Source organism: Candoia aspera, chromosome 12 (genome assembly GCF_035149785.1).
Source record: "Candoia aspera isolate rCanAsp1 chromosome 12, rCanAsp1.hap2, whole genome shotgun sequence".
Taxonomy (NCBI): Eukaryota; Metazoa; Chordata; class Lepidosauria; order Squamata; family Boidae; genus Candoia; species Candoia aspera.
Genome location: NC_086164.1, coordinates 19,115,220 through 19,134,715, shown reverse-complemented (window position 1 = coordinate 19,134,715; position 19,496 = coordinate 19,115,220). Strand labels below are relative to the sequence as shown.

Here is a 19,496-nt window from a genome sequence, read left to right as displayed (position 1 = left end):
TTCCAAAGCATCTATCTTCCTTCTCTCAGCCTTCCTTATGATCCAGCTCTCGCAGCCCTATGTTGCTACGGGGAACACCATTGCTTTAACTATGCGGGCCTTTCTTGTCAGTGTGATGTCTTAGCTGATGTATTCAGTATAAAATGATTTTCTTTAAGTGTCTTCAGAGAGAGTTAGTCATCCAAAAGGTGTTGCTGATGCCTGGATAAATGCGTTGAAGAGGAACTGTACCATCTTTACCACCTTCTTGTATGGAAGGTTTTAGCATGATTATTAAAATTTAGCTTCTAGACATCTCTGAACAATCCTGGAAGTTCTCTCCCAGGATTAAAAAAATCTACTCTTGAACCTGCTATTAGCTTCACTAAGAGATGAAGAAAAGCTAGGCACTTATATTTTATTCTTTTTTGTTTTGATACAGCAGATAAAATACACTTAGGTAACAGCATGATGGATAGATATTATATGCCTCCTGCTATCAGTACACTAACCAGAACTGAAGAGTTCTAAAACCGACCTCTGACTTTTCTCTTAAAAACTCCAATTTGTATCCTGCAAAACAGTGAACAAATTTCCTTTTTTTCCCCTTGTTTCTCAGGAATAAGCAGTGGCTGGCCACATGTGGCTCCTCAAGCCATTTTTGCAGCCTCCAGAGCCCCCAACATCACACCACCAAATTCTGGTGGCAAAACAGCAATTTTCAGTGGCATATTTATTGCTTAAATATTGCATCAACCCCCAGAAAATTACATTTATTTCCTATGAATAACTCCCCAAGCTTGTAAAAATAAAAAAAATCTGGCTGAATATTACAATCCCTTCCACTCTGGTGATTTTGTCCCTCCTGATCTTTGGAGGCAGAAATAAGGAAAAAAACTGAAGTTTGTTCCTTGGCTAAAAAACACTGCCCATTCCTCCTACAGATGTAGCCAGACCCATGTCAAAAATCAGGAATATTTTCAGTCTGCCAGAGTCCCTGAAGATCCCCAAGAAAGGTTTAGCCTTGGCATTTAAGTTGGGTCATAATAAAGCCAGAGATCCCACCAAGGGATGTTTATAGCCTCTGTGGAGATCCAACCCAGAAACAGCCTTTAAATTGGGTTGCTTTTTCAAGAGACCAGGCAGTCACATTCAAAGGCTTGGAGTGACAGGAAAAACACAGTGTTAAGACATGAAAAGGGTAAAGCCTTGGCTGAAGATGCCAATTTTGCCTCTTAAAATCCCACAAAAATGGTTAAAACCAGTTAAACGGGGTTGGAATATTCTTAACTGTGAAAGAGATGCCTTACAGCAACACCTACGCCCCTTAAAATGCCCAGCCTAAACCACAGAAGGGGCAAAAGGCTGGAGTTTGGTGTGGGGGATGCGCCGGGTGGCTGAACTTTGCACGCGGCTCACAGCTTTGCCACTGTGGTGCAGCTACTTAAAATCTTGCGCACTCCCCCTCAAAAGAGTTGGCTGATGAAAAACCAGCAGCACCTGAGATTTGGTTTCACCTGCAAGGAGGGCCAGCTCTCGGGGGAGTGTGTCGCTGTGGCACGTCTACTGCTTCTGAGAGGCGACTGGCGGCTCCAGCGAAGAACGTTTTTATTTCTTGATTCGCCTTGCACGTGCATCCTTTGCACCAATTCAGAAACTCTATCCTAGTTTTCCTTTGCTCCTTCTAGACCCTGAAACATTTGCTCAGGCCAAAAAAAAAAAAAAAAGACCAACGTTTTAACTTTTTTTTAGCTTGCCTTAGTTAACTTTGTAAAGATCGATTTTTAAGCAGAGTTTCTGAGTCTCAGGGTACAAACTGGCTCCGGGGGTATCGGACACAAGGGGTGCTCAGAAAGGAACCCTCTTTGGTTCAGAATCCGAGAATGACAGAAGGAAGGATTATCAGACGGCCCCCCCGCCCCAGAAGCACGGAAGAGCCACTCACGTTAACCAAGCCGAAGTAATGTTCATTCACAGGAAATTGCTCCGGGCCAATCTCTTTCTCCAAAGCAGAAGCATTGATGCCCTGGAAAACAAAGCAATGCTTACCAAGGAAGCAAAGGACTAAGCAGTGCAAACATTTTACACAGAGGCATCTCCGAGCAAGAAGAATTCGCTCTCGCACGTGCAACGGGTAAATCCCACATTACAGAAAGGATCTTCTGCTCCAGCAAACCCCCCCCCCCCCCAGCAACACAGTGCACTGCTCACATTTGCTCTGGTGGGTCTCCAAGCCTCCAAAGCGAATTTGGGGGAGAGAAAACGCTGAAACCCGCAAAGGGAGAATTCCACCAGCGGATAAGATGCTAGACTGAACTCTAAGGAATACTCGGCCGTTATATAGCACTTCCGTCTTCTGTTTATTAAACTGGCCCACCTGCAACTCATCCAAACACCGAGAGCCTCTTACCACTCCCTAGACCGTATTTATTATAAAGAGCAGAGGTAGTCAGTACTACAGGGAATATACTGGTATATTCGGCAGCAGAGAAAGTGAAGCCAGAAGAGCACATGCTTTCCATCACGCTATGCTTGGCCCACCACTAAAACCCGTTGTTGACTTAGGGGAGGGGGAGAGGAGTCTCCCTCCACTCTACCTGGCCTTGCCGGTTAGCCACTAAGCTCCAAGCCTTCTGCAACGCCCAGCACAAGTTTAGAGTTAGCATTAAGCTTTTCACAAGTATGTACTCTGTGTGTGTGTGTGTGTGTGTGTGTGTGTGTGTGTGAGCAAGCACATGTGCATCTCTCTCTCTCTCTCTCTTTCTACAGGCAGTTGCCAGGAGTCACCACCGACTCGAAGGTACACGCACGTATATACGGAAACTGCTGTTTAGATATAGAAAAGGCACCTATAAAGCAAGGGATGTTTCAGAAAACACATTTTCAAGACGGTGGGCCCTTTCCGTTAGGGAACAGACAGCTAGGAATGAATACTGCCAAGCAGAAATTCACTACTCTACACGATTATACTTTGCAATCAAAGTTTCACAGGAAATGTGCCTATGTATAAGGAAAAGCACCTCCCACGGGAAGGGATGCAGGACAAAACGGAAGAAAACAAGGAATGGGTCCCTAGAGTAGACTGCTGAACGCAAACTAAACGAGAAATTTGATTTTTTAAAAATATTTCATTAAAATATTTTTAAAAATATTTTTAAACCCACTCCAGCAGATGCTGATATTCCTGAACATGCGGCTACTGCTGACATGCTTAGCATGTTTGCCATTGTGCATGCTAACTGTCTGGCCTCAATTTTAAATCTCCTATTAGTGTCCCACTTATCATTCATAAGCACTTGAAAATTCTGCATTTCCTCTGTTTAAAAATGGAACATTGTAGATGTATCTTTATGCCTTGAGCACTAAAAAGGTAAAGATTGAGTAGAGCTGGATTCCTGGCAGCTTCATGGACATAGCCACAGAATTTTTTTGGCAGTAATAAAGAAGTTGTTCTCTAAGGCTGCTTTTGTGCCTTTCGTCAACTTCAAGTCTAGCCTATAACTTTGGGATTGCATAGCATTCTCCCAACTAGGCATTAATCCAACTTTGCTCAGCTTTTTAGCGATCAACCAATTAACAACACCTTCTCCTTCTCGCTCTGATTTATATCCCATGCTCAGGAGCTCCAGGCAAATACATATCACTCTCCCTTTTCATTTTTCCTCACAATATTTTTGTGAGGTGGCTGGACTGAGGAGGAGTGATTGGTTCAAAACCATTCAGTGAACTTCTGTTGCTGAGGGTGGACTTGGCCCTTTTGCTACTGGACATCTCCCATTACTGGAGCTCCACTGCTAGAGACCTACAATTAAAACCACTCTCTGCCTGGGGAATGGATGGTCTAAAACTCAACAACAGAAGGAAGACCAAGTTGAGAGTTTCATTCAGACAGACTCAAGCTTCATTTCCATTCCAGACTCTGCCCCTAAGTTGCCTTCACATCAGTGAACATTGAAGCGTTTGGTCTAACTGCTGAATATCATTGGGACAGTTTTTGTAAATCATATGAACTTTGGGAAATACATTTCAATACTCACCTGCACTATTTGATACACTGCCTTGGCCATAGGTTATTGGAAAATAAAATACAAAATGCTGCAAATAGAGGTATATAATAAACAAAGCTCGAAACATCATAGACAACACCAAATGAAACGTCCTCAGAAAATCAACAGAATAGTCCTCCGCTGAAGTATATCTTAGATTTCCTATTGCTAAGGCACATCTCTCTCTCTGTTTCCAAGTATTGCTTCTATTTTTTTGTAGTTGAATTGACCAAGAGCCAAACTGCAAAGGGAGATAAGACAGAGATGTAGCAAATTAGAGGCTAAAATGAAATAGTGTGAGGAAGAGGGAATATTCTTCACTATAATTATAGGACATATCCAACTCTTAATTTCATAGAAGACACTCTGAAACTGGCCTTTAGTAGAACAGAATCCATTTCTTGAAATCTCACACAGATACATTACCCTCCCTTGCAGTTGAACTTTCAGATCTCAAAGCTCCCTTTCAAAATAATGAATGAACTTATCCAGATATAGCACGTAACCATTTCAGCTAGACAAGACAAGCAAAAACTGCTAAACTTAATAATCTTGGAGAAGGTTTCCAGTTGGGTTTTGGCGAGGATTGCCAATGTACTTCTCTATCTAGAAACCAAATAGTTTAATCTCTTGTATAACTCAGAGCTTTTGAGGTTAAGTCTCCCCTCTCTGAGCTGAATAAAAAAACCTGCTTCCTCTCCAACTTGCACGGCAGAAGAGCTTCAAGGAGGTGAGTGAATTGAACAAGAGCATTCTCAGAGAGATGACTTTTCAAGTTCAAGTACAGAATCCTGGTGGTTTCCAAAAAGCCCTTGGAGGCTCCAACAACTTTTAGAACCTCAGCCGATTGACAAGAGATGGGCACGGTTCCCTCTATTTCCATCTAAGCGCATCCATCTCTTTAAAAGAAAGAAAGAAAGAAATTGCTTTCAGAATGCCATCAATAACATCTCTACCTCCGCAAAGGAGAGCTGACACCATTATCGGTACAACTTCCCAGGACTGAAAGGCGGGGCTTAGCTCCCTGTTTCAGAAAGTGTCCAAAGGATTAAACTGATCCTAAAATGCAATGAGAGCCAGTTTAGTGTAGTGGTTAAGGCACCAGGCTAGAAACCGGGAGACCCTGAGTTCTAGTCCTGCCTCAGGCACAAAGCTGGCTGGGTGACCTTGGGCCAGTCACCTTCTCTCAGCCCTAAGAAGGAGGCAATGGCCAACCACTTCCGAAATCTTGCCAAGAAAACCGCAGGGGCTTGTCCAGGCAGTCTCCAAGAATTGGACAAACAGATAAAAACAAAACAAAACACAATACGTAAAGCAGAACCTTGACAATGATCCGGAGGCTTTGCGACTGTCCATGGGGCTGGAATTGGTGGGCCTGGGCTTGGAAGGTGACACTTCAGAATATAGGTGGAGCTATCTATGCTGGAGTTTCTCAACCTCAGCAACAATCCCTCTCACCTTGAGAAGTTGGGACCAGGGAGGAGCAGCATTTTTTTATGCAGGAAAGATTATTTCCTGGGGTATGGAGGAGTTTCCACCCTTGCAGGCTCTCATCTCTAATTCCAAATCAACAGCACACACAAAGGTGAGGCATTCTGTCGTCTCAGGAACACAGCAACTGATGCCCAAGGTGTACAGTAGCCAACACAGCAACTGTGAAATATAGTTGTTAGACAGGCAGGCTTATGAATGAATGAAATAAATAAGATAGATATAAGTGATGAATACAGGTAGTCCTTGGTTAATGATGGCAGCTGGGACTGGAATTGCCGTCTCTGAGAGATGCGGTCGTAAAACATGATGTCCTGTGTCCATGCCGCATAGTGACAGCAGTTCCAGCAGTCCTGGTTGCCACTGTTAACTGAGGACCACATGGGTTGTTAAGTGAGGACCTCACGTGATTGCAACTTCTGACTTCCCGACAGCTTCCCCATTGACTTTGCTTGTGGGAAGCCAGCAGGGAACATCGGCAATCGTGATCATATGAGCCAGGCACCGACTACCTGGACCACAATCACATGACTGCAGGGACACTGCAACAGCTGGAACTCATAGGACCAGTAATAGGTACCAATTGCTCAGCCCTGCTGCAAGTTCAAATGGTCGCTGAACGAATGGGTGTAAACCGAGGACTACCTGTAAAAATATTTGGTATTTGGCCAAAGTTCTCTGAAACCTGGAAGCTAAGCAGGGCCAGGCTTCATTCAGACTTGACTGGGAGACACCAGGAAATCCCAGAGCCAGATCAGGAAGTCCAAAAACGGCTCAGAAGAAGGCAGTGGCAAAGCACTTCCAAAAAGTGGTCAAGGAATCGGCATTGATGTGTCCACGTTGAGCAACAAATAAGTTCAGCTGGGGGGTAACTTTATCCTTTTTGGCCCAACTGACCCAAAACGATTTACACTGACTATGATGCAGAAAAACAGCTGCCCCATATTGAGTCACATATGGCACATGGAGAGTGTGATACAACCATGAGCTATTTTCTGCTTAGCAAAGCCTCTCTTTTACTCTCACTGGAGGATGCTCCATGCTCATGACACCTAATAAAACAAAGATCTATCTGATCTGATCTGATCTGATCTGAATGACCACCCATCTTAAAACACAACTCTGGGCAGCTCCCAGCAGTAAACCACTGGGCATCTCTGCATGCCCAGTGGTCTGGATTGGAGTCCTGAAGAAGTCTGCCCAATCACTCCCACTGGGCTCTTCTAATCAGCAGGCACAGGCCAACCAACCTGCTAACTTCTACGTCCTAACCAGGATCCCTGACTTACAGGGGTGTGCATGAAAAGACAAGTGTGTTCTGTTTCAAGCCCTAAACAGACACCCTAAAAGAGAAGCACATGAACAGGATGCACAAGCCTATTTATGCATTCACTAAAGTACCTGAACTTCACTTGGGGCATCTTTATTTGTGGTTCCTTTAACACCCCCAGTAAGTTTTCTTCTGAATGTTTTAGCAGTTCAGAAGAAAGGGGCTATTGAAGAGGAAAGGGGTAAAAAAAAAAAGAGACATCTACACTCTAATAAAAGGCTGCAGGGTGCCACGTGCCAATGGTGTGTTAGCGTGGAGCCAGTTTGGCAGAATCGTCCCCTGAACTTTAGAAGTTCTTCTGTAGTGGCAAAGTATTGTTGATAGTAACATGAGAAACATAATAACTGGGATTCAAATAAATATTTACCTGAAAGACAGACTAGCTCTTTTACCATAATAATTTAACTCTCCTATTTTGTCTTAGATCTGCCAACGTGGCCAGTCTCCTCTGCCAGAGGTTAGTAGCCTCAATACGCTGGGAAGCCTAGGTAGTTAGTCAGCTCTTGTCCTCATGGCAACCCCATTCTTTCTTCCAATTCATCTTATTTTCTGAGTATCACGTCCTCCTCAGCCTCGAGAAAGACAGCTACTCTCTCCTGCTTCCCGATGACCATCTTGCACCACAGTTTAGAAGAACCTCGGCTACGGTCCCTTGCAGCCATGAAACACAAGACTTCAGGAGGAGACTAGCCCACAATTGCAAGCCTGTTAAGAAATCACCTAGCAGTTCGAAAACATGCAAATGTGAGTAGATCAATAGGTACCGCTTCGGCGGGAAGGTAACGGCGTTCCGAGTCGTCATGCTGGCCACATGACCCGGAAGTGTCTATGACAACGCCGGCTCCAAGGCTTAGAAACGGAGATGAGCACCGCCCCCTAGAGTCGGACACGACTGGACTTTACGTCGAGGGAAACCTTTACCCTTTACCTTTCAAGAAATCAAACAGCAATGCTAAGCCTCCAGACATGGAGGAATATGTGATTCTAGTTTATTTGACAAGTGTGTTGGTGGTCCAAGGGGATTTAAGATGGACACTTCATGTGGATCATATGATATAGTCTACATACTATATAATGTCAACATCGGAACCTTCTTTGCCAGCCTAGAAGAGTCTTATTATGGACAAACAACTCAGCTACCTCAGTTAAATTCGCCAGGTTTAAAACAGGCATATTCTCTTCTCTCTTTCTTACTGTATGTTTTATTACGGTATTGCAATAAAAATACAACTCACTACCTAAAGCCTACTTTTCTGTTTGATTTGTGGAAAACATATTGTACTCTCCCATTCTTCATAGAAGTGTTTGTTACAAAGTTCTTTTATAGGGGAATGAAATCCATTCATGGGAAAAATAAGAACAGATTACCTACAACACATACAAAGTTTCCCCATAAAGATGCTTCAGGCACATCATCTATTTGTATGCCAGTGTTAGACTGTTCAAGCCTTGATTTTTAACTTTTTCACACATGAAGATAGAAAGAGGGGTATGTGTGTAAGAAATCTGCTTACTCTGATATAATCCTCACTCTCTCCAGCCCCCACAGCTAACAATTATGTCCATGCTAAAGCAGCTGCAAGAACAAGGATGATTTTGACCGCATCATCAGCATCAGTATGCCGGTGGCTCCCTACATGGAAGGCTCTTTATTAGAGAATGTAGGAAGGGAGACACAGAATCAGGGAGGGACAGATGCCTTTAGGCAAATCCTGCTATATATGTACAATCTTGGTTGAACAGGGTGATGGGGTTTTAGGAATTATACCTCAAGCCACATGGAAAAGATGCAGCTGAACAAAGCTTGGAAGAAGAGATCTGGAAGCGAATGGTTAACAGTGGGAACAGCAAGGGGGAAAGGCCTTACCATGTTAGAGAGTAGAAGACCATTAGACTACTGAGGACAGAGTTCACAGGAGGAAGTATAAATGGCAACCAGAAAAGATATGGAACAAGGCTATCAGAAGGTTTCAAAGCCAGGATGAAGTCCTTTAGGCAATTTGAGAAATAATATCAGAGGCCAATTGTCAGGAAGGTAAATGATTTTGATCATAGGCCTTTGGATAAAGTAGAAGAATGAGGTCTGATAGAGACAAAGGCAAACAAAGTAAAATGTGGGAGTGACCACTGCATGAATCTGAGCTTGAGGAATGGACAGGAATGAACAAAAGAAAAAATGGTCTTCAAAGGTTAAGGCAGAATTGTATACACATTGAGAATGGGGATGTAATTAGCAGGCATGGAGATCAATGAATGGAAGGCTGGATCTAAGAGAGAGAGAGGTAGGATTAGATTGGCTTCCTCCAATCCACTGTATTGAACAATAGCTCCCATACAATCCAGCCACCTAACTGCTCTATCTAGAATTGGGACTTGTAGTCCGACACATGCAGAGGACAACAGGTTGGGGAAGGATGGACTAGGAGAAGGAAAGGTATTGGATATCAAGTTTGCCTCACTAATATATAAACTGCAAATATATAAACTGCAATGCATGGTGAAGCATAAATAGGAGGAAACCAAGAAGAGAATCCTAAGGGACACCAAAAGAGAAGGGGGTTAAAAAGCACTTGAACGCACAATGTGAGAGACAGGAAGAAAACTAGCTAATGCCTAAGCGATGGAGACCTTTAACTTTGATCAGGGACATTAAAGTTGCCAAGGAGGCTGCAGTACAAAGTAGAGACCTTAGCTACTGCAGCAAAAACAACAACTACTTCAGAAAGGATGTTTTTGGTAAAGGACGTTAGCCAGATCACAAGGGATCAAGAGTAAAGTTGGAAATGAGAAACTCTGAAGTGGGTAACAATTTTGAAGCAGGAGAGATAAAGGGTTAAAGATGGAACTTAGGGAAGCCTTTGGGGGTAGTATCTGTACTTTGTATCAGAATACAATATAAAAGCAGCTAGAGGAAGAGAAAAGTGGATGATGTAGTGGATGTTACAGTCTGTATTTTGTCTTTCAGGTAGTTGTGTAGTAGCATTACAACTCTATTCATAGAACTTAGAGCTGTAATATTCTATCTATCTATCTATCATATTTTTATCACCGCCCATCTCCCCCATACGGGGGACTCTGGGCGGTTCACAATAAAACAGTTTAAAATTCAATAAAGTCATAAATAATATCATTCATCATTAGTGAAGATAGGGATTGTTTGTAGGACATACAGGACAATGACTTATCACTTAAGAAATAATTGATGGGGTTTTTATCCCAGTTTGTTGAACAAGCCCTCGTAGCCTGACTGACATATAACACTAGGCCAGAGTGGATTTTTTCACACTTCACAGTGAGCCAAAAGCATACATAATAGTATTGTGTGTGAACCAGGACATGTCTTTATACTATTATGTTAGTGATACATAACTAACACAACAGGATTAAGATCCTTTTACTGCTGAAAGGACTGTAATTTTTATATCTGTAGTTTTCTGTCATCCTATGCTGGTCTATGACCCAAATAAAAACTGCTGTATTATGTTAATAATAGGGAAGAATTTCCAGGGAAGATAGAAATCAGGAACCACACATTAACAGGATCAAGGTGGCATGTGAAGAAAACAGCAGGATGAGAACAGCAAAATGATAATCTCAGCTGCACTTACAAGGACAGAAGTGGAAGTCTGAGAAAGTCAAGGAGGAACAGATAAGGAAGTAAGGTAAGGGTCACTGTGAACAGATTCAATTTCATGTTAGATAAAGGTTATGAAGTCCAAAACAGGAAGTGTGTTGAGTCAAAGGGAATGTCTTTAAAAAGTATCAAAAGGTAGAAGAGGTAATCAGCAGTTTGCTAGAGAGGTTCTGGGTAGCTGATAGGCAGTCCTCTACTTACAACCACAATTGGGATTGGAACTTCCATTGCTAAGCAAGACACACACAATTTTACAACCTTTTTTGCCGCAGTTGTTATGCAAATCCAGCTTCCCCCACTGACTTTGTCTGTTGGAAGCTGGCTGGGAAGGCTGCAAATGGCAATGACGTAACCCCAGAATGCAGCAACCATCGTAAGTGCGAGCCAGTTGCCAAGCGTCTGAATTTTGATCATATGACCACAGGGATGCTGCAACGGTTGTACGTGCAAGGACTGGTCAAAAGTAACTTTTTTCAGTGCCGTTTTAACTTCCAACAGTTGCTAAACGAATGGTCGTAAGTCGAGGACTACCTGTAACTGAAGCCAGTCAGCTCACCAAAGTCTGCCTAAAGTCAGATTGCCCCCAAATGCACTCTTTCAAGTTTGAGACCATAAACAGATTGTGGGGAGTAAGTCAGGACTGATGGGGGAAATAGAGCAGAGAACAAGGCCACCAAGTGACCAAACTACAGCATAAAATTGAACTCTTTATACAAAGCATTATTGTCTGCAGATCTTTGCCTGCATCTGGTGCGGATAAACCTTTGCTCAGCTTTTGAACACGCTACATCTAACTGTATTTGCAAGGAGATTAGACGCTGACTAATGGCTTGGCCAAGCTCGCTCACTGCAGCATTGTTTGTCATGCTTTGGGAAGGCAGGATGGGTTTAACAACAATGAAAAAAAAAAAAGCTTTTCTTCCAAAAACATTTCTTCTAACCCAGGCCTGATCGTAATCACTTATGGCTGGAAGCTGCCCAGAGGAAATGCAAACTCCCTCATCTTTTCAGGCGTATGGACGAACTCAGGCAGGCAGGAAGGCCTCATTGGGCAGGAGCCCAGAAGCCACACCTTATTAACCTGCCCAAACCAGTTTCACCTCGTCAGAAAAATAAAATTTCTGCAAACCCAGCCACCAATCAATTCAACTAACAATTTGACACCAGAACACATGCATTTTAAACATCTGTCTTAACATTAGGACAAATGCCATACTTAGAAAAATATGACGTCGTGAAAAATATTGCATGGAAGAGGGTACCAGTGAGGGAAGGGGGTGCTGAAGCATTGAAGCCTTATGCTTGACAAACCCCTGTTAACTGACTGCCACCAAAATCCACTCCTTTGCTTGCTGGAGAACTGCCAATTTTCTCTACACCAAGCATTAAGTAGTACCACAAGCAGAGCAGGAAACTCGTTCCAGCATGTAAGAAAGGTTATCTGAGATGGAAGGAAGATTGGAAAACAAAAACTAACAAGTAGACCGGCACACACCCAGGATTTAACCAAAGGGTTCCTTACAAAACTTGACGACAGCTGAAGATTTACTGCTCACTTTATGGCAGATGCCAACAACATGCAAACTTTGTGTTGTTTATTCATTCAGTTGCTTCCGACTCTTTGTGACTTCATGGACCAGCCCATGCCAGAGCTTCCTGTCGGTCGTCAACACCCCCAGCTCCCCCAGGGGCGAGTCCATCACCTCTAGAATGTCATCCTTCCACCTTGCCCTTGGTCGGCCCCTCTTCCTTTTGCCCTCCACTCTCCCTAGCATCAGCATCTTCTCCAGGGTGTCCTGTCTTCTCATTATGTGGCCAAAGTATTTCAGTTTGGCCTTTAATATCATTCCCTCAAGTGAGCAGTCTGGCTTTATTTCCTGGAGGATGGACTGGTTTGATCTTCTTGCAGTCCAAGGCACTCTCAGAATTTTCCTCCAACACCACAGTTCAAAAGCATCGATCTTCCTTCTCTCAGCCTTCCTTATGGTCCAGCTCTCGCAGCCATATGTTACTGCGGGGAACACCATTGCTTTAACTATGCGGACCTTTGTTGTCAGTGTGATGGCTCTGCTCTTAACTATTTTATCGAGATTTGTCATTGCTCTTCTCCCAAGGATTAAACGTCTTCTGATTTTCTGACTGCAGTCAGCATCTGCAATAATCTTTGCACCTAGAAATACAAAGTCTTTCACTGCCTCTATGTTTTCTCCCTCTATTTGCCAGTTATCAATCAAGCTGGTTGCCATCATCTTGGGTTTTTTGAGGTTTAGCCGCAAGCCAGCTTTTGCACTTCTTTCACCTTCATAAGGCTCCTCAGTTCCTCTTCGCTTTCAGCCATCAAAGTGCTATCATCTGCATATCTGAGATTGTTAATGTTTCTTCCAGCGATTTTAACTCCAGCCTTGGATTCCTCAAGCCCAGCATGTTGCATGATGTGTTCTGCGTACATGTTGAATAGGTAGGGTGAGAGTATACAGCCCTGCCGTACTCCTTTCCCAATCTTAAACCAGTCCATTGTTCCGTGGTCTGTTCTTACTGTTGCTGCTTGGTCGTTATACAGATTCTTCAGGAGGCATACAAGATGACTTGGTATTCCCATACCCCTAAGAACTTGTCATAATTTGTTATGGTCCACACAGTCAAAGGCTTCAGAATAGTCAATAAAACAGAAATAGATGTTTTTCTGAAACTCCCTGGCTTTTTCCATTATCCATCGGATATTGGCAATTTGGTCCCGAGTTCCTCTGCCTTTTCTAAACCAGGCTTGTACATCTGGCAATTCTCGCTCCATGAATTGCTGAAATCTACCTTGCAGGATCTTGAGCATTACCTTACTGGCATGTGAAATGAGTGCCACTGTTCGATAGTTTGAACATTCTTTAGCGTTTCCCTTTTTTGGTATGGGGATATAAGTTGATTTTTTCCAATCTGATGGCCATTCTTGTGTTTTCCAAATTTGCTGGCATATAGCATGCATTACCTTGACAGCATCATCTCTCAAGATTTTGAACAGTTCAGCTGGGATGCCATCGTCTCCTGCTGCCTTGTTATTAGCAATGCTTCTTAAGGCCCACTCAACCTCACTCTTCAGGATGTCTAGCTCTAGCTCACTGACCACACCGTCAAAGCTATCCCCGATATTGTTATCCTTCCTATACAGGTCTTCCGTATATTCTTGCCACCTTTTCTTGATCTCTTCTTCTTCTCTTAGGTCCTTGCCATCTTTGTTTTTGATCATACCCATTTTTGCCTGGAATTTACCTCCGATGTTTCTAATTTTCTGGAAGAGGTCTCTTGCCCTTCCTATTCTATTGTCTTCTTCCACTTCCGCGCATTGTTTGTTTAAAAATAATTCCTTATCTCTTCTGGCTAGCCTCTGGAATTTTGCATTTAATTGGGCATATCTCCCCCTATCGCTGTTGCCTTTTGCTTTCCTTCTTTCTTGAGCTACCTCTAGTGTAGACAGACAGCCATTTTGCCTTGGTTTTCTCTTTCTTTGGGATGTATTTTGTTGCTGCCTCCTGAACAATGTTGCCAACTTCTGTCCAGAGTTCTTCCGGGACCCTATCTACTAAGTCCAGTCCCTTAAATCGATTCTTCACCTCCACTGCATATTCCTTAGGAATATTAGTGAGCTCATATCTAGCTGATCTGTGGGTCTTCCCTAATCTCTTTAGTCGATCCTAAATTGTGCAAAAAGTTCGTGATCTGAACTACAGTCAGTTCCAGGTCTTCTTTTTACCGACTGTATAGATGTTGGCCACCTTTGGCTGCAAAGGATGTAGTCAATCTGATTTCGGTGTTGTCCATCTGGTGAAGTCCATGTATAAAGCCGTCTCTTAGGTTATTGGAAGAGAGTGTTTGTTATGCAGAGCGAGTTGTCTTGGCAAAATTCTATCAGCCTATGTCCTGCTTCGTTTTGTTCTCCCAGGCCATGCTTACCTGTAATTCCAGGTGTCATCTGACTGCCCACCTTAGCATTCCAACATGCACACTACTGAGCTTGAAAAATGATGGGTCAAGACCAATTTCACTGGAGTACTGAAATCCTGGTCCACTGCACGCCAATTTCCCAAATCCTCACCTGAAAACCATTACAGAAATTACGAAGCATTCCTCTACTATAATACCAGAGACTCTCCTGTAAGACTAGTGGAACAGCCACAAGACCCAATGCACACTCTCTCTGACATAGGAAAACACAAAGCCAGAAAACAGAAAAGCGACAGAAGAGCAGGAGTTTTCTGCCATGTCACCTGTATGTTTGCAGTAGTGCATTCTACAAGCACATACAGTATGTTATGGCAGTGTATTTTGTATTTTGCCCTCCATCAACATGTCAGAGCTCCCATCAAATCCTGTAAACCAGAAGTGCAAAATGTTATTCGGGCAGAGGTCTGGACAGAGCCTCTGAGGGACCCCCATGGCCTTGCACACCAGAACACGGGGGGAGAGCGCCGGAATGATAAACTTCAGCTTGTGTTAATATTTAATTTGAATTTTATTTACTACTTTTCTCCTTCTGTCAATTCTGTAGTAATTATGGTGGTCTGTGGGAGTGCCATGCAAGGCATTTGCGTTCTCCTTTTGTGCACCAAGACAGTTTACCTCAAATACAGAATTGCTTCCTTCAAGTAAAAATAACAATTCTAAGATACGTTAAACTGCAGCTGGATGTGTATTTATTTTGATAATGAGCATGAAAGGGGTCAAAGTTTTCAAATAGATCATCTAAAGACCTGAAAAGAAGAATGAGTGACTATTTAATAACTGTTTTAACCCAACCACAACATTGTGGTGTTCTGACAAACCAAAATCTAGGAAATCACAAATTAAAACCAGCTGGCTAGGCATCTTTCACTGGAAAGACTTGCTACTGGAATCTTTTTCCAAACCCTGTAATTCCAAAAACATATGATAGCTTACACTATTATATTGTAAGATAATTATTAATTATTGAACGAAATTTTACTCTAGATGCTTGTAAAACAAAGCATCCATCTAGAGCAGCCTTTCTCAACCCTTTGACCCTGGAGGAACCCTAGAAATATTTTTCAGACCTCAGGGAACCCCTGCACATCCAGGCTCAAATAGAGGCCAGAAGTTACAAAATTATGATATTCGGTTCATGGGTAGGCCTGTCTAGATGTTCTTAAAAAAATAAAGGGTGAAACTTACCTCTGTAATTGAAGTTGCCCGAATTTGAAATAATTTTAAAAATAAATCGTGATCTCCCAGGGAACCCCTGGCGACCTCTCGTGGAACCTGAGGGTGCCACAGAACCCTGGTGGAGAAACCCTGCTCTAGAGTGAAGGTGGCCTGTTGTGTTTCTGGATGAGCCATGGCTTTGAACTTGCTTCTTTCCAGGGCAGGCTATTCTACCGCTGCTCCCCAGAAAGACATCTCCTCTATAGTGGCAATCAAAGATCAAGGAACAATTCAGCAACATGGCTGAACTCCAACTCTAAGCGGTCAACCCCTTCCTGTCCACGTCATTCAAAGGGCTTACTCTAAGGTTTATTGTGCCTCCTGACATAGATCATTGAGACAAAGTCATAGAGAAGCCCACAAAATATTCACCCTAGGGCAGTGTTTCTCAGCCTTGGCAAGTTTAAGACGCGTGGACTTCAACTCCCAGAATTCCCCAGCCAGCATATGCATATGCCAGCATATGCATATGCCAGCATATGCTGGCTGGGGAATTCTGGGAGTTGAAGTCCACGCGTCTTAAACTTGCCAAGGCTGAGAAACACTGCCCTAGGTACTTCGGCTCTGAAGCCATGCTGTTGCCAAAGATAAGGTAGTGAATGAGGTTGGCCAGACCCTCCTCAATTTACCTGAACCTAGGACAGAAAGCCACAGCCTCCGAGCCTTCCTTGGGCTGTCTAGGGGGACTGTGAAGATGGCTGGCGCGTAACAAACCCAGCCACTGCTGGCTGACTAAGTTAAACTGAGCGCCTGGGAATGGTTAGCACCTTGTGTTGTGCCACAAGGCTACAGAGGTTGAGTTTGATTCATATACACAGGCACATTCACACTGGGAAGGAGGGACCTGGACCTTTTGCATCAGCTTCCTTGGACAGAAAGGTGGAACAAAACTCTACAGAGACGAAGAGTGATAGGAGGGGAAGCCAGGAAACCAGCTAAAGCAAGGAAACAAAAGCTACTACAGCAGTGTCTCTCAACCTTGGCAACTTTAGAGTTTGTGGACTTGAACTCCCAGAATTCCCCAGCCAGCAGGTATCTGCCAAATCAGGAAGTTGCCAAGGTCGAGGAACACTAAAGCTATGGTAATGTTGCCTGGGCCACACAGCTGAAGAATGTGACAGAGACCTTCTTCCAAGGGAAGACTGCCTCTTCTTATGCCAACCGACTCAGCCAAGAGTGCCCTTAACCCGGCACATGGTTGGCTGCACTCACATTCAATTCCAGTGGAAAAGGACAGGCTAGTCTTTTATGGATTGTTGAAAAGAGGTAAAGACGAGGAATATTATCTTTCTAGATGAAAGAATCATGTTCCCAAAAGCTGTTCAAAGGCCAGGATTGATAGCAACTATGCCACTTTGAGAGGCCAACCAGAGCAGTCACATTCTCTACTTCTTTGTTCCCAGAATAATTTCAGATAAATGAGAGCATCTTTATTTGGAGGGGGGGGGGATCTTGCTATTACTGTAATACATGCCACAGATAAAAAGTGGGCCAGAAGCCACCCGCCAAGGTTGCACAAGGCCTGCAAGGGTCACTTTACTCAAAGGACGTTAATGAGACTACTTCCTAAAGCAGCATCCAGCAGTCTCAAAATAGATCATTCCAATGGTGTTGGCCCTGCAAGGTAGTCCAGGCAAGAAGTACAACCAACAGCACTAGCTCTATCTTTACTGTAAGGTTACATGAACTTGTCTCCCAAGGTCATTCCCACATACCATAACAATGATCAACTTTCAGATGGCTTCACAAAGTGAAACCTCACATAGGCTTAGTGGCAAATAACCTAAAATGTTTGGAATGATGTAGACTGGGCTCGGAAAATGTGCAAAGGGCAGCCAGGATTTGGGGGAAAGGGGTGAATAGGGAAAGCAGGCTTACCGGTGAAGGGTGAGGCAGGAACAGAGGCATGCCCCCATTGATCTAATATTTCATCAGTGTAACCTCCCTTTCTTTATCCTGGATTGAACTGACGCAAGGCAGCATGTGCTTTAAGCACTCCTAATTATTTAATTCAATGCTGTTTCCATTTCCATCATGACAGAACTCAAGGTGGAACAGGCTGGATGAATTCTTTAGTGGAGATCTTCAGATAGAGGCTGGATGGCCACTTCCTGGAGATGTACTGGATCCTGCACTAAGCAGGGGGCTGGATTAGATGACTGCTATAGTTCCTTCCAGCGCTATGATTCTATGTGGTCTTCCCAGACTGCCAGCTATCTAGGTGAAGCCCCAACCCCCCTGTTTAGGTGACTGCTTTAAGGGTTCAAGAACCTTGCTTCCCCATCCCCTCATGTCAGCAAATTTGACAAAGGTGGAATGATGCATCACCATGGTGTTTATTGCCAGGGAAAATTATCATTTTTAAGCACATTTCTTTGCTTCCTGCATTGTTCCCATCCTCAACCATCATCTCAGGCTACATCACACATACCATGGTGTGGCACTATAGATTCTAAAGCCCTCTGATACACATATTCCTACTTAATGTTCACAAGTCCCTTCATAATCTCCTATTATATTCTACAGACACTTGCTCTAAACATGCTCCAACAAAAATCTTCATTTCATGGAGACGAGCCAAGGGAGAGAAAGAATACAAGAAAACAAACACACCTTGGTGATTTATTGTCTACTGGATTTGCAGAGAAAGAAATGATTAAAAGATACCAGCTATAAGAAGTCTCCTTGCAGGGGAGAAAGAGCTGGAATAATAGAACATAGCATCAGGTTAGGAACCTTACTGAACCTGCCCTCGGATTGCACTGGGACTGCAATTCTTAAAATTCCCAGTTAGCTTAGCTGTGGCAGTTTTGTTTACATCTCAATGGAGCCTGCTTGGGTAAGATAATTCTAGGGATGCTTGCAATGGATATGCAGGAACAGTAAAGGATTGATACCAAAACTACATATTATAGTCCAGAGATGGACCTCTTCTCAATTACAAAGAAGTCTCAAGTAAAAGCACTTAGTAATATGAAACAGGACAGCTCCTAAACCTTTCCAAGGTCAGGCATAGAAGCTTCCTTTCCAGAAAGAGCTCTACTCTCATTTAAAATCCATAGCCAGATGGTACATTATCTTTATCAGGATCAGTCAAAATGCTTACCCCAACAAGCTTCCAAGATCTCCAGAATGCCTCAAATATTTAAAAAAAAAAAATAGAAGGGGAAGAAGCAAGAAAATGCAAAAATTAAGATCAAGGTATTCAAGCCTTGAAGTCCATGGTTCAAAGACAGAGATGGGGGCCTGAATGCACAACTGGTGTTAGGTGCTGTTCATTTCGGATTACAGGCAGTCCTCGCTGAACAACCATTCATTTAGTGACAGTTCAGACTTACAATGATGCTGAAAAAACCGACTTATGACCAGTCTTCACGCTTACGACCATCGCAGCGTCCCCATGGGCCAGCTTCTGGCAAGCAAAATCAATGGGGGGCCCCCCCACATGATTCACTTAATGACCACATGGCTCGCTTAACACCCACAATGATTTCACTTAACAGCCATAAAATCAGGTTGGATTTGCTTAATGACCACTTGGCTTAGCAACCGAAATTCTGTTCCCAACTGTGGTCACTAAGCAAGGACTACTTGTACAGAATCAGAGAACTGGAAGAAGACCTTTAGGTCTAAGCCTACTTGGTGCAGGAATCCAAATAAAAGCAGACCGATGGCTACCAAGCCTCTGTGTGAACACCCCCAGTGAAGAGGATCTACCACCTCTCTTGGCAGGAGGTTCTGCTGGTGAGCTGCTCTTACTTTCAAAAGTTTTCGCTCAGTATTCAGCTGGAATTTAGGAACAAAGTAC

At 43.4% G+C, this 19,496-nt stretch overlaps 1 protein-coding gene across 1 annotated transcript in view; it reads right to left on the bottom strand.

The window, feature by feature from the left end:
* Positions 1-19,496, bottom strand: part of LOC134504548 (ubiquitin carboxyl-terminal hydrolase 12-like) — a 47,004-nt gene that overhangs the window by 23,864 nt on the left and 3,644 nt on the right. Inside the window, exon 2 of the mRNA XM_063313813.1 lies at positions 1,925-2,005. Within this exon, the coding sequence (XP_063169883.1) occupies positions 1,925-2,005 (81 nt within the window). The remainder of the gene's footprint in view (positions 1-1,924; positions 2,006-19,496) is intronic.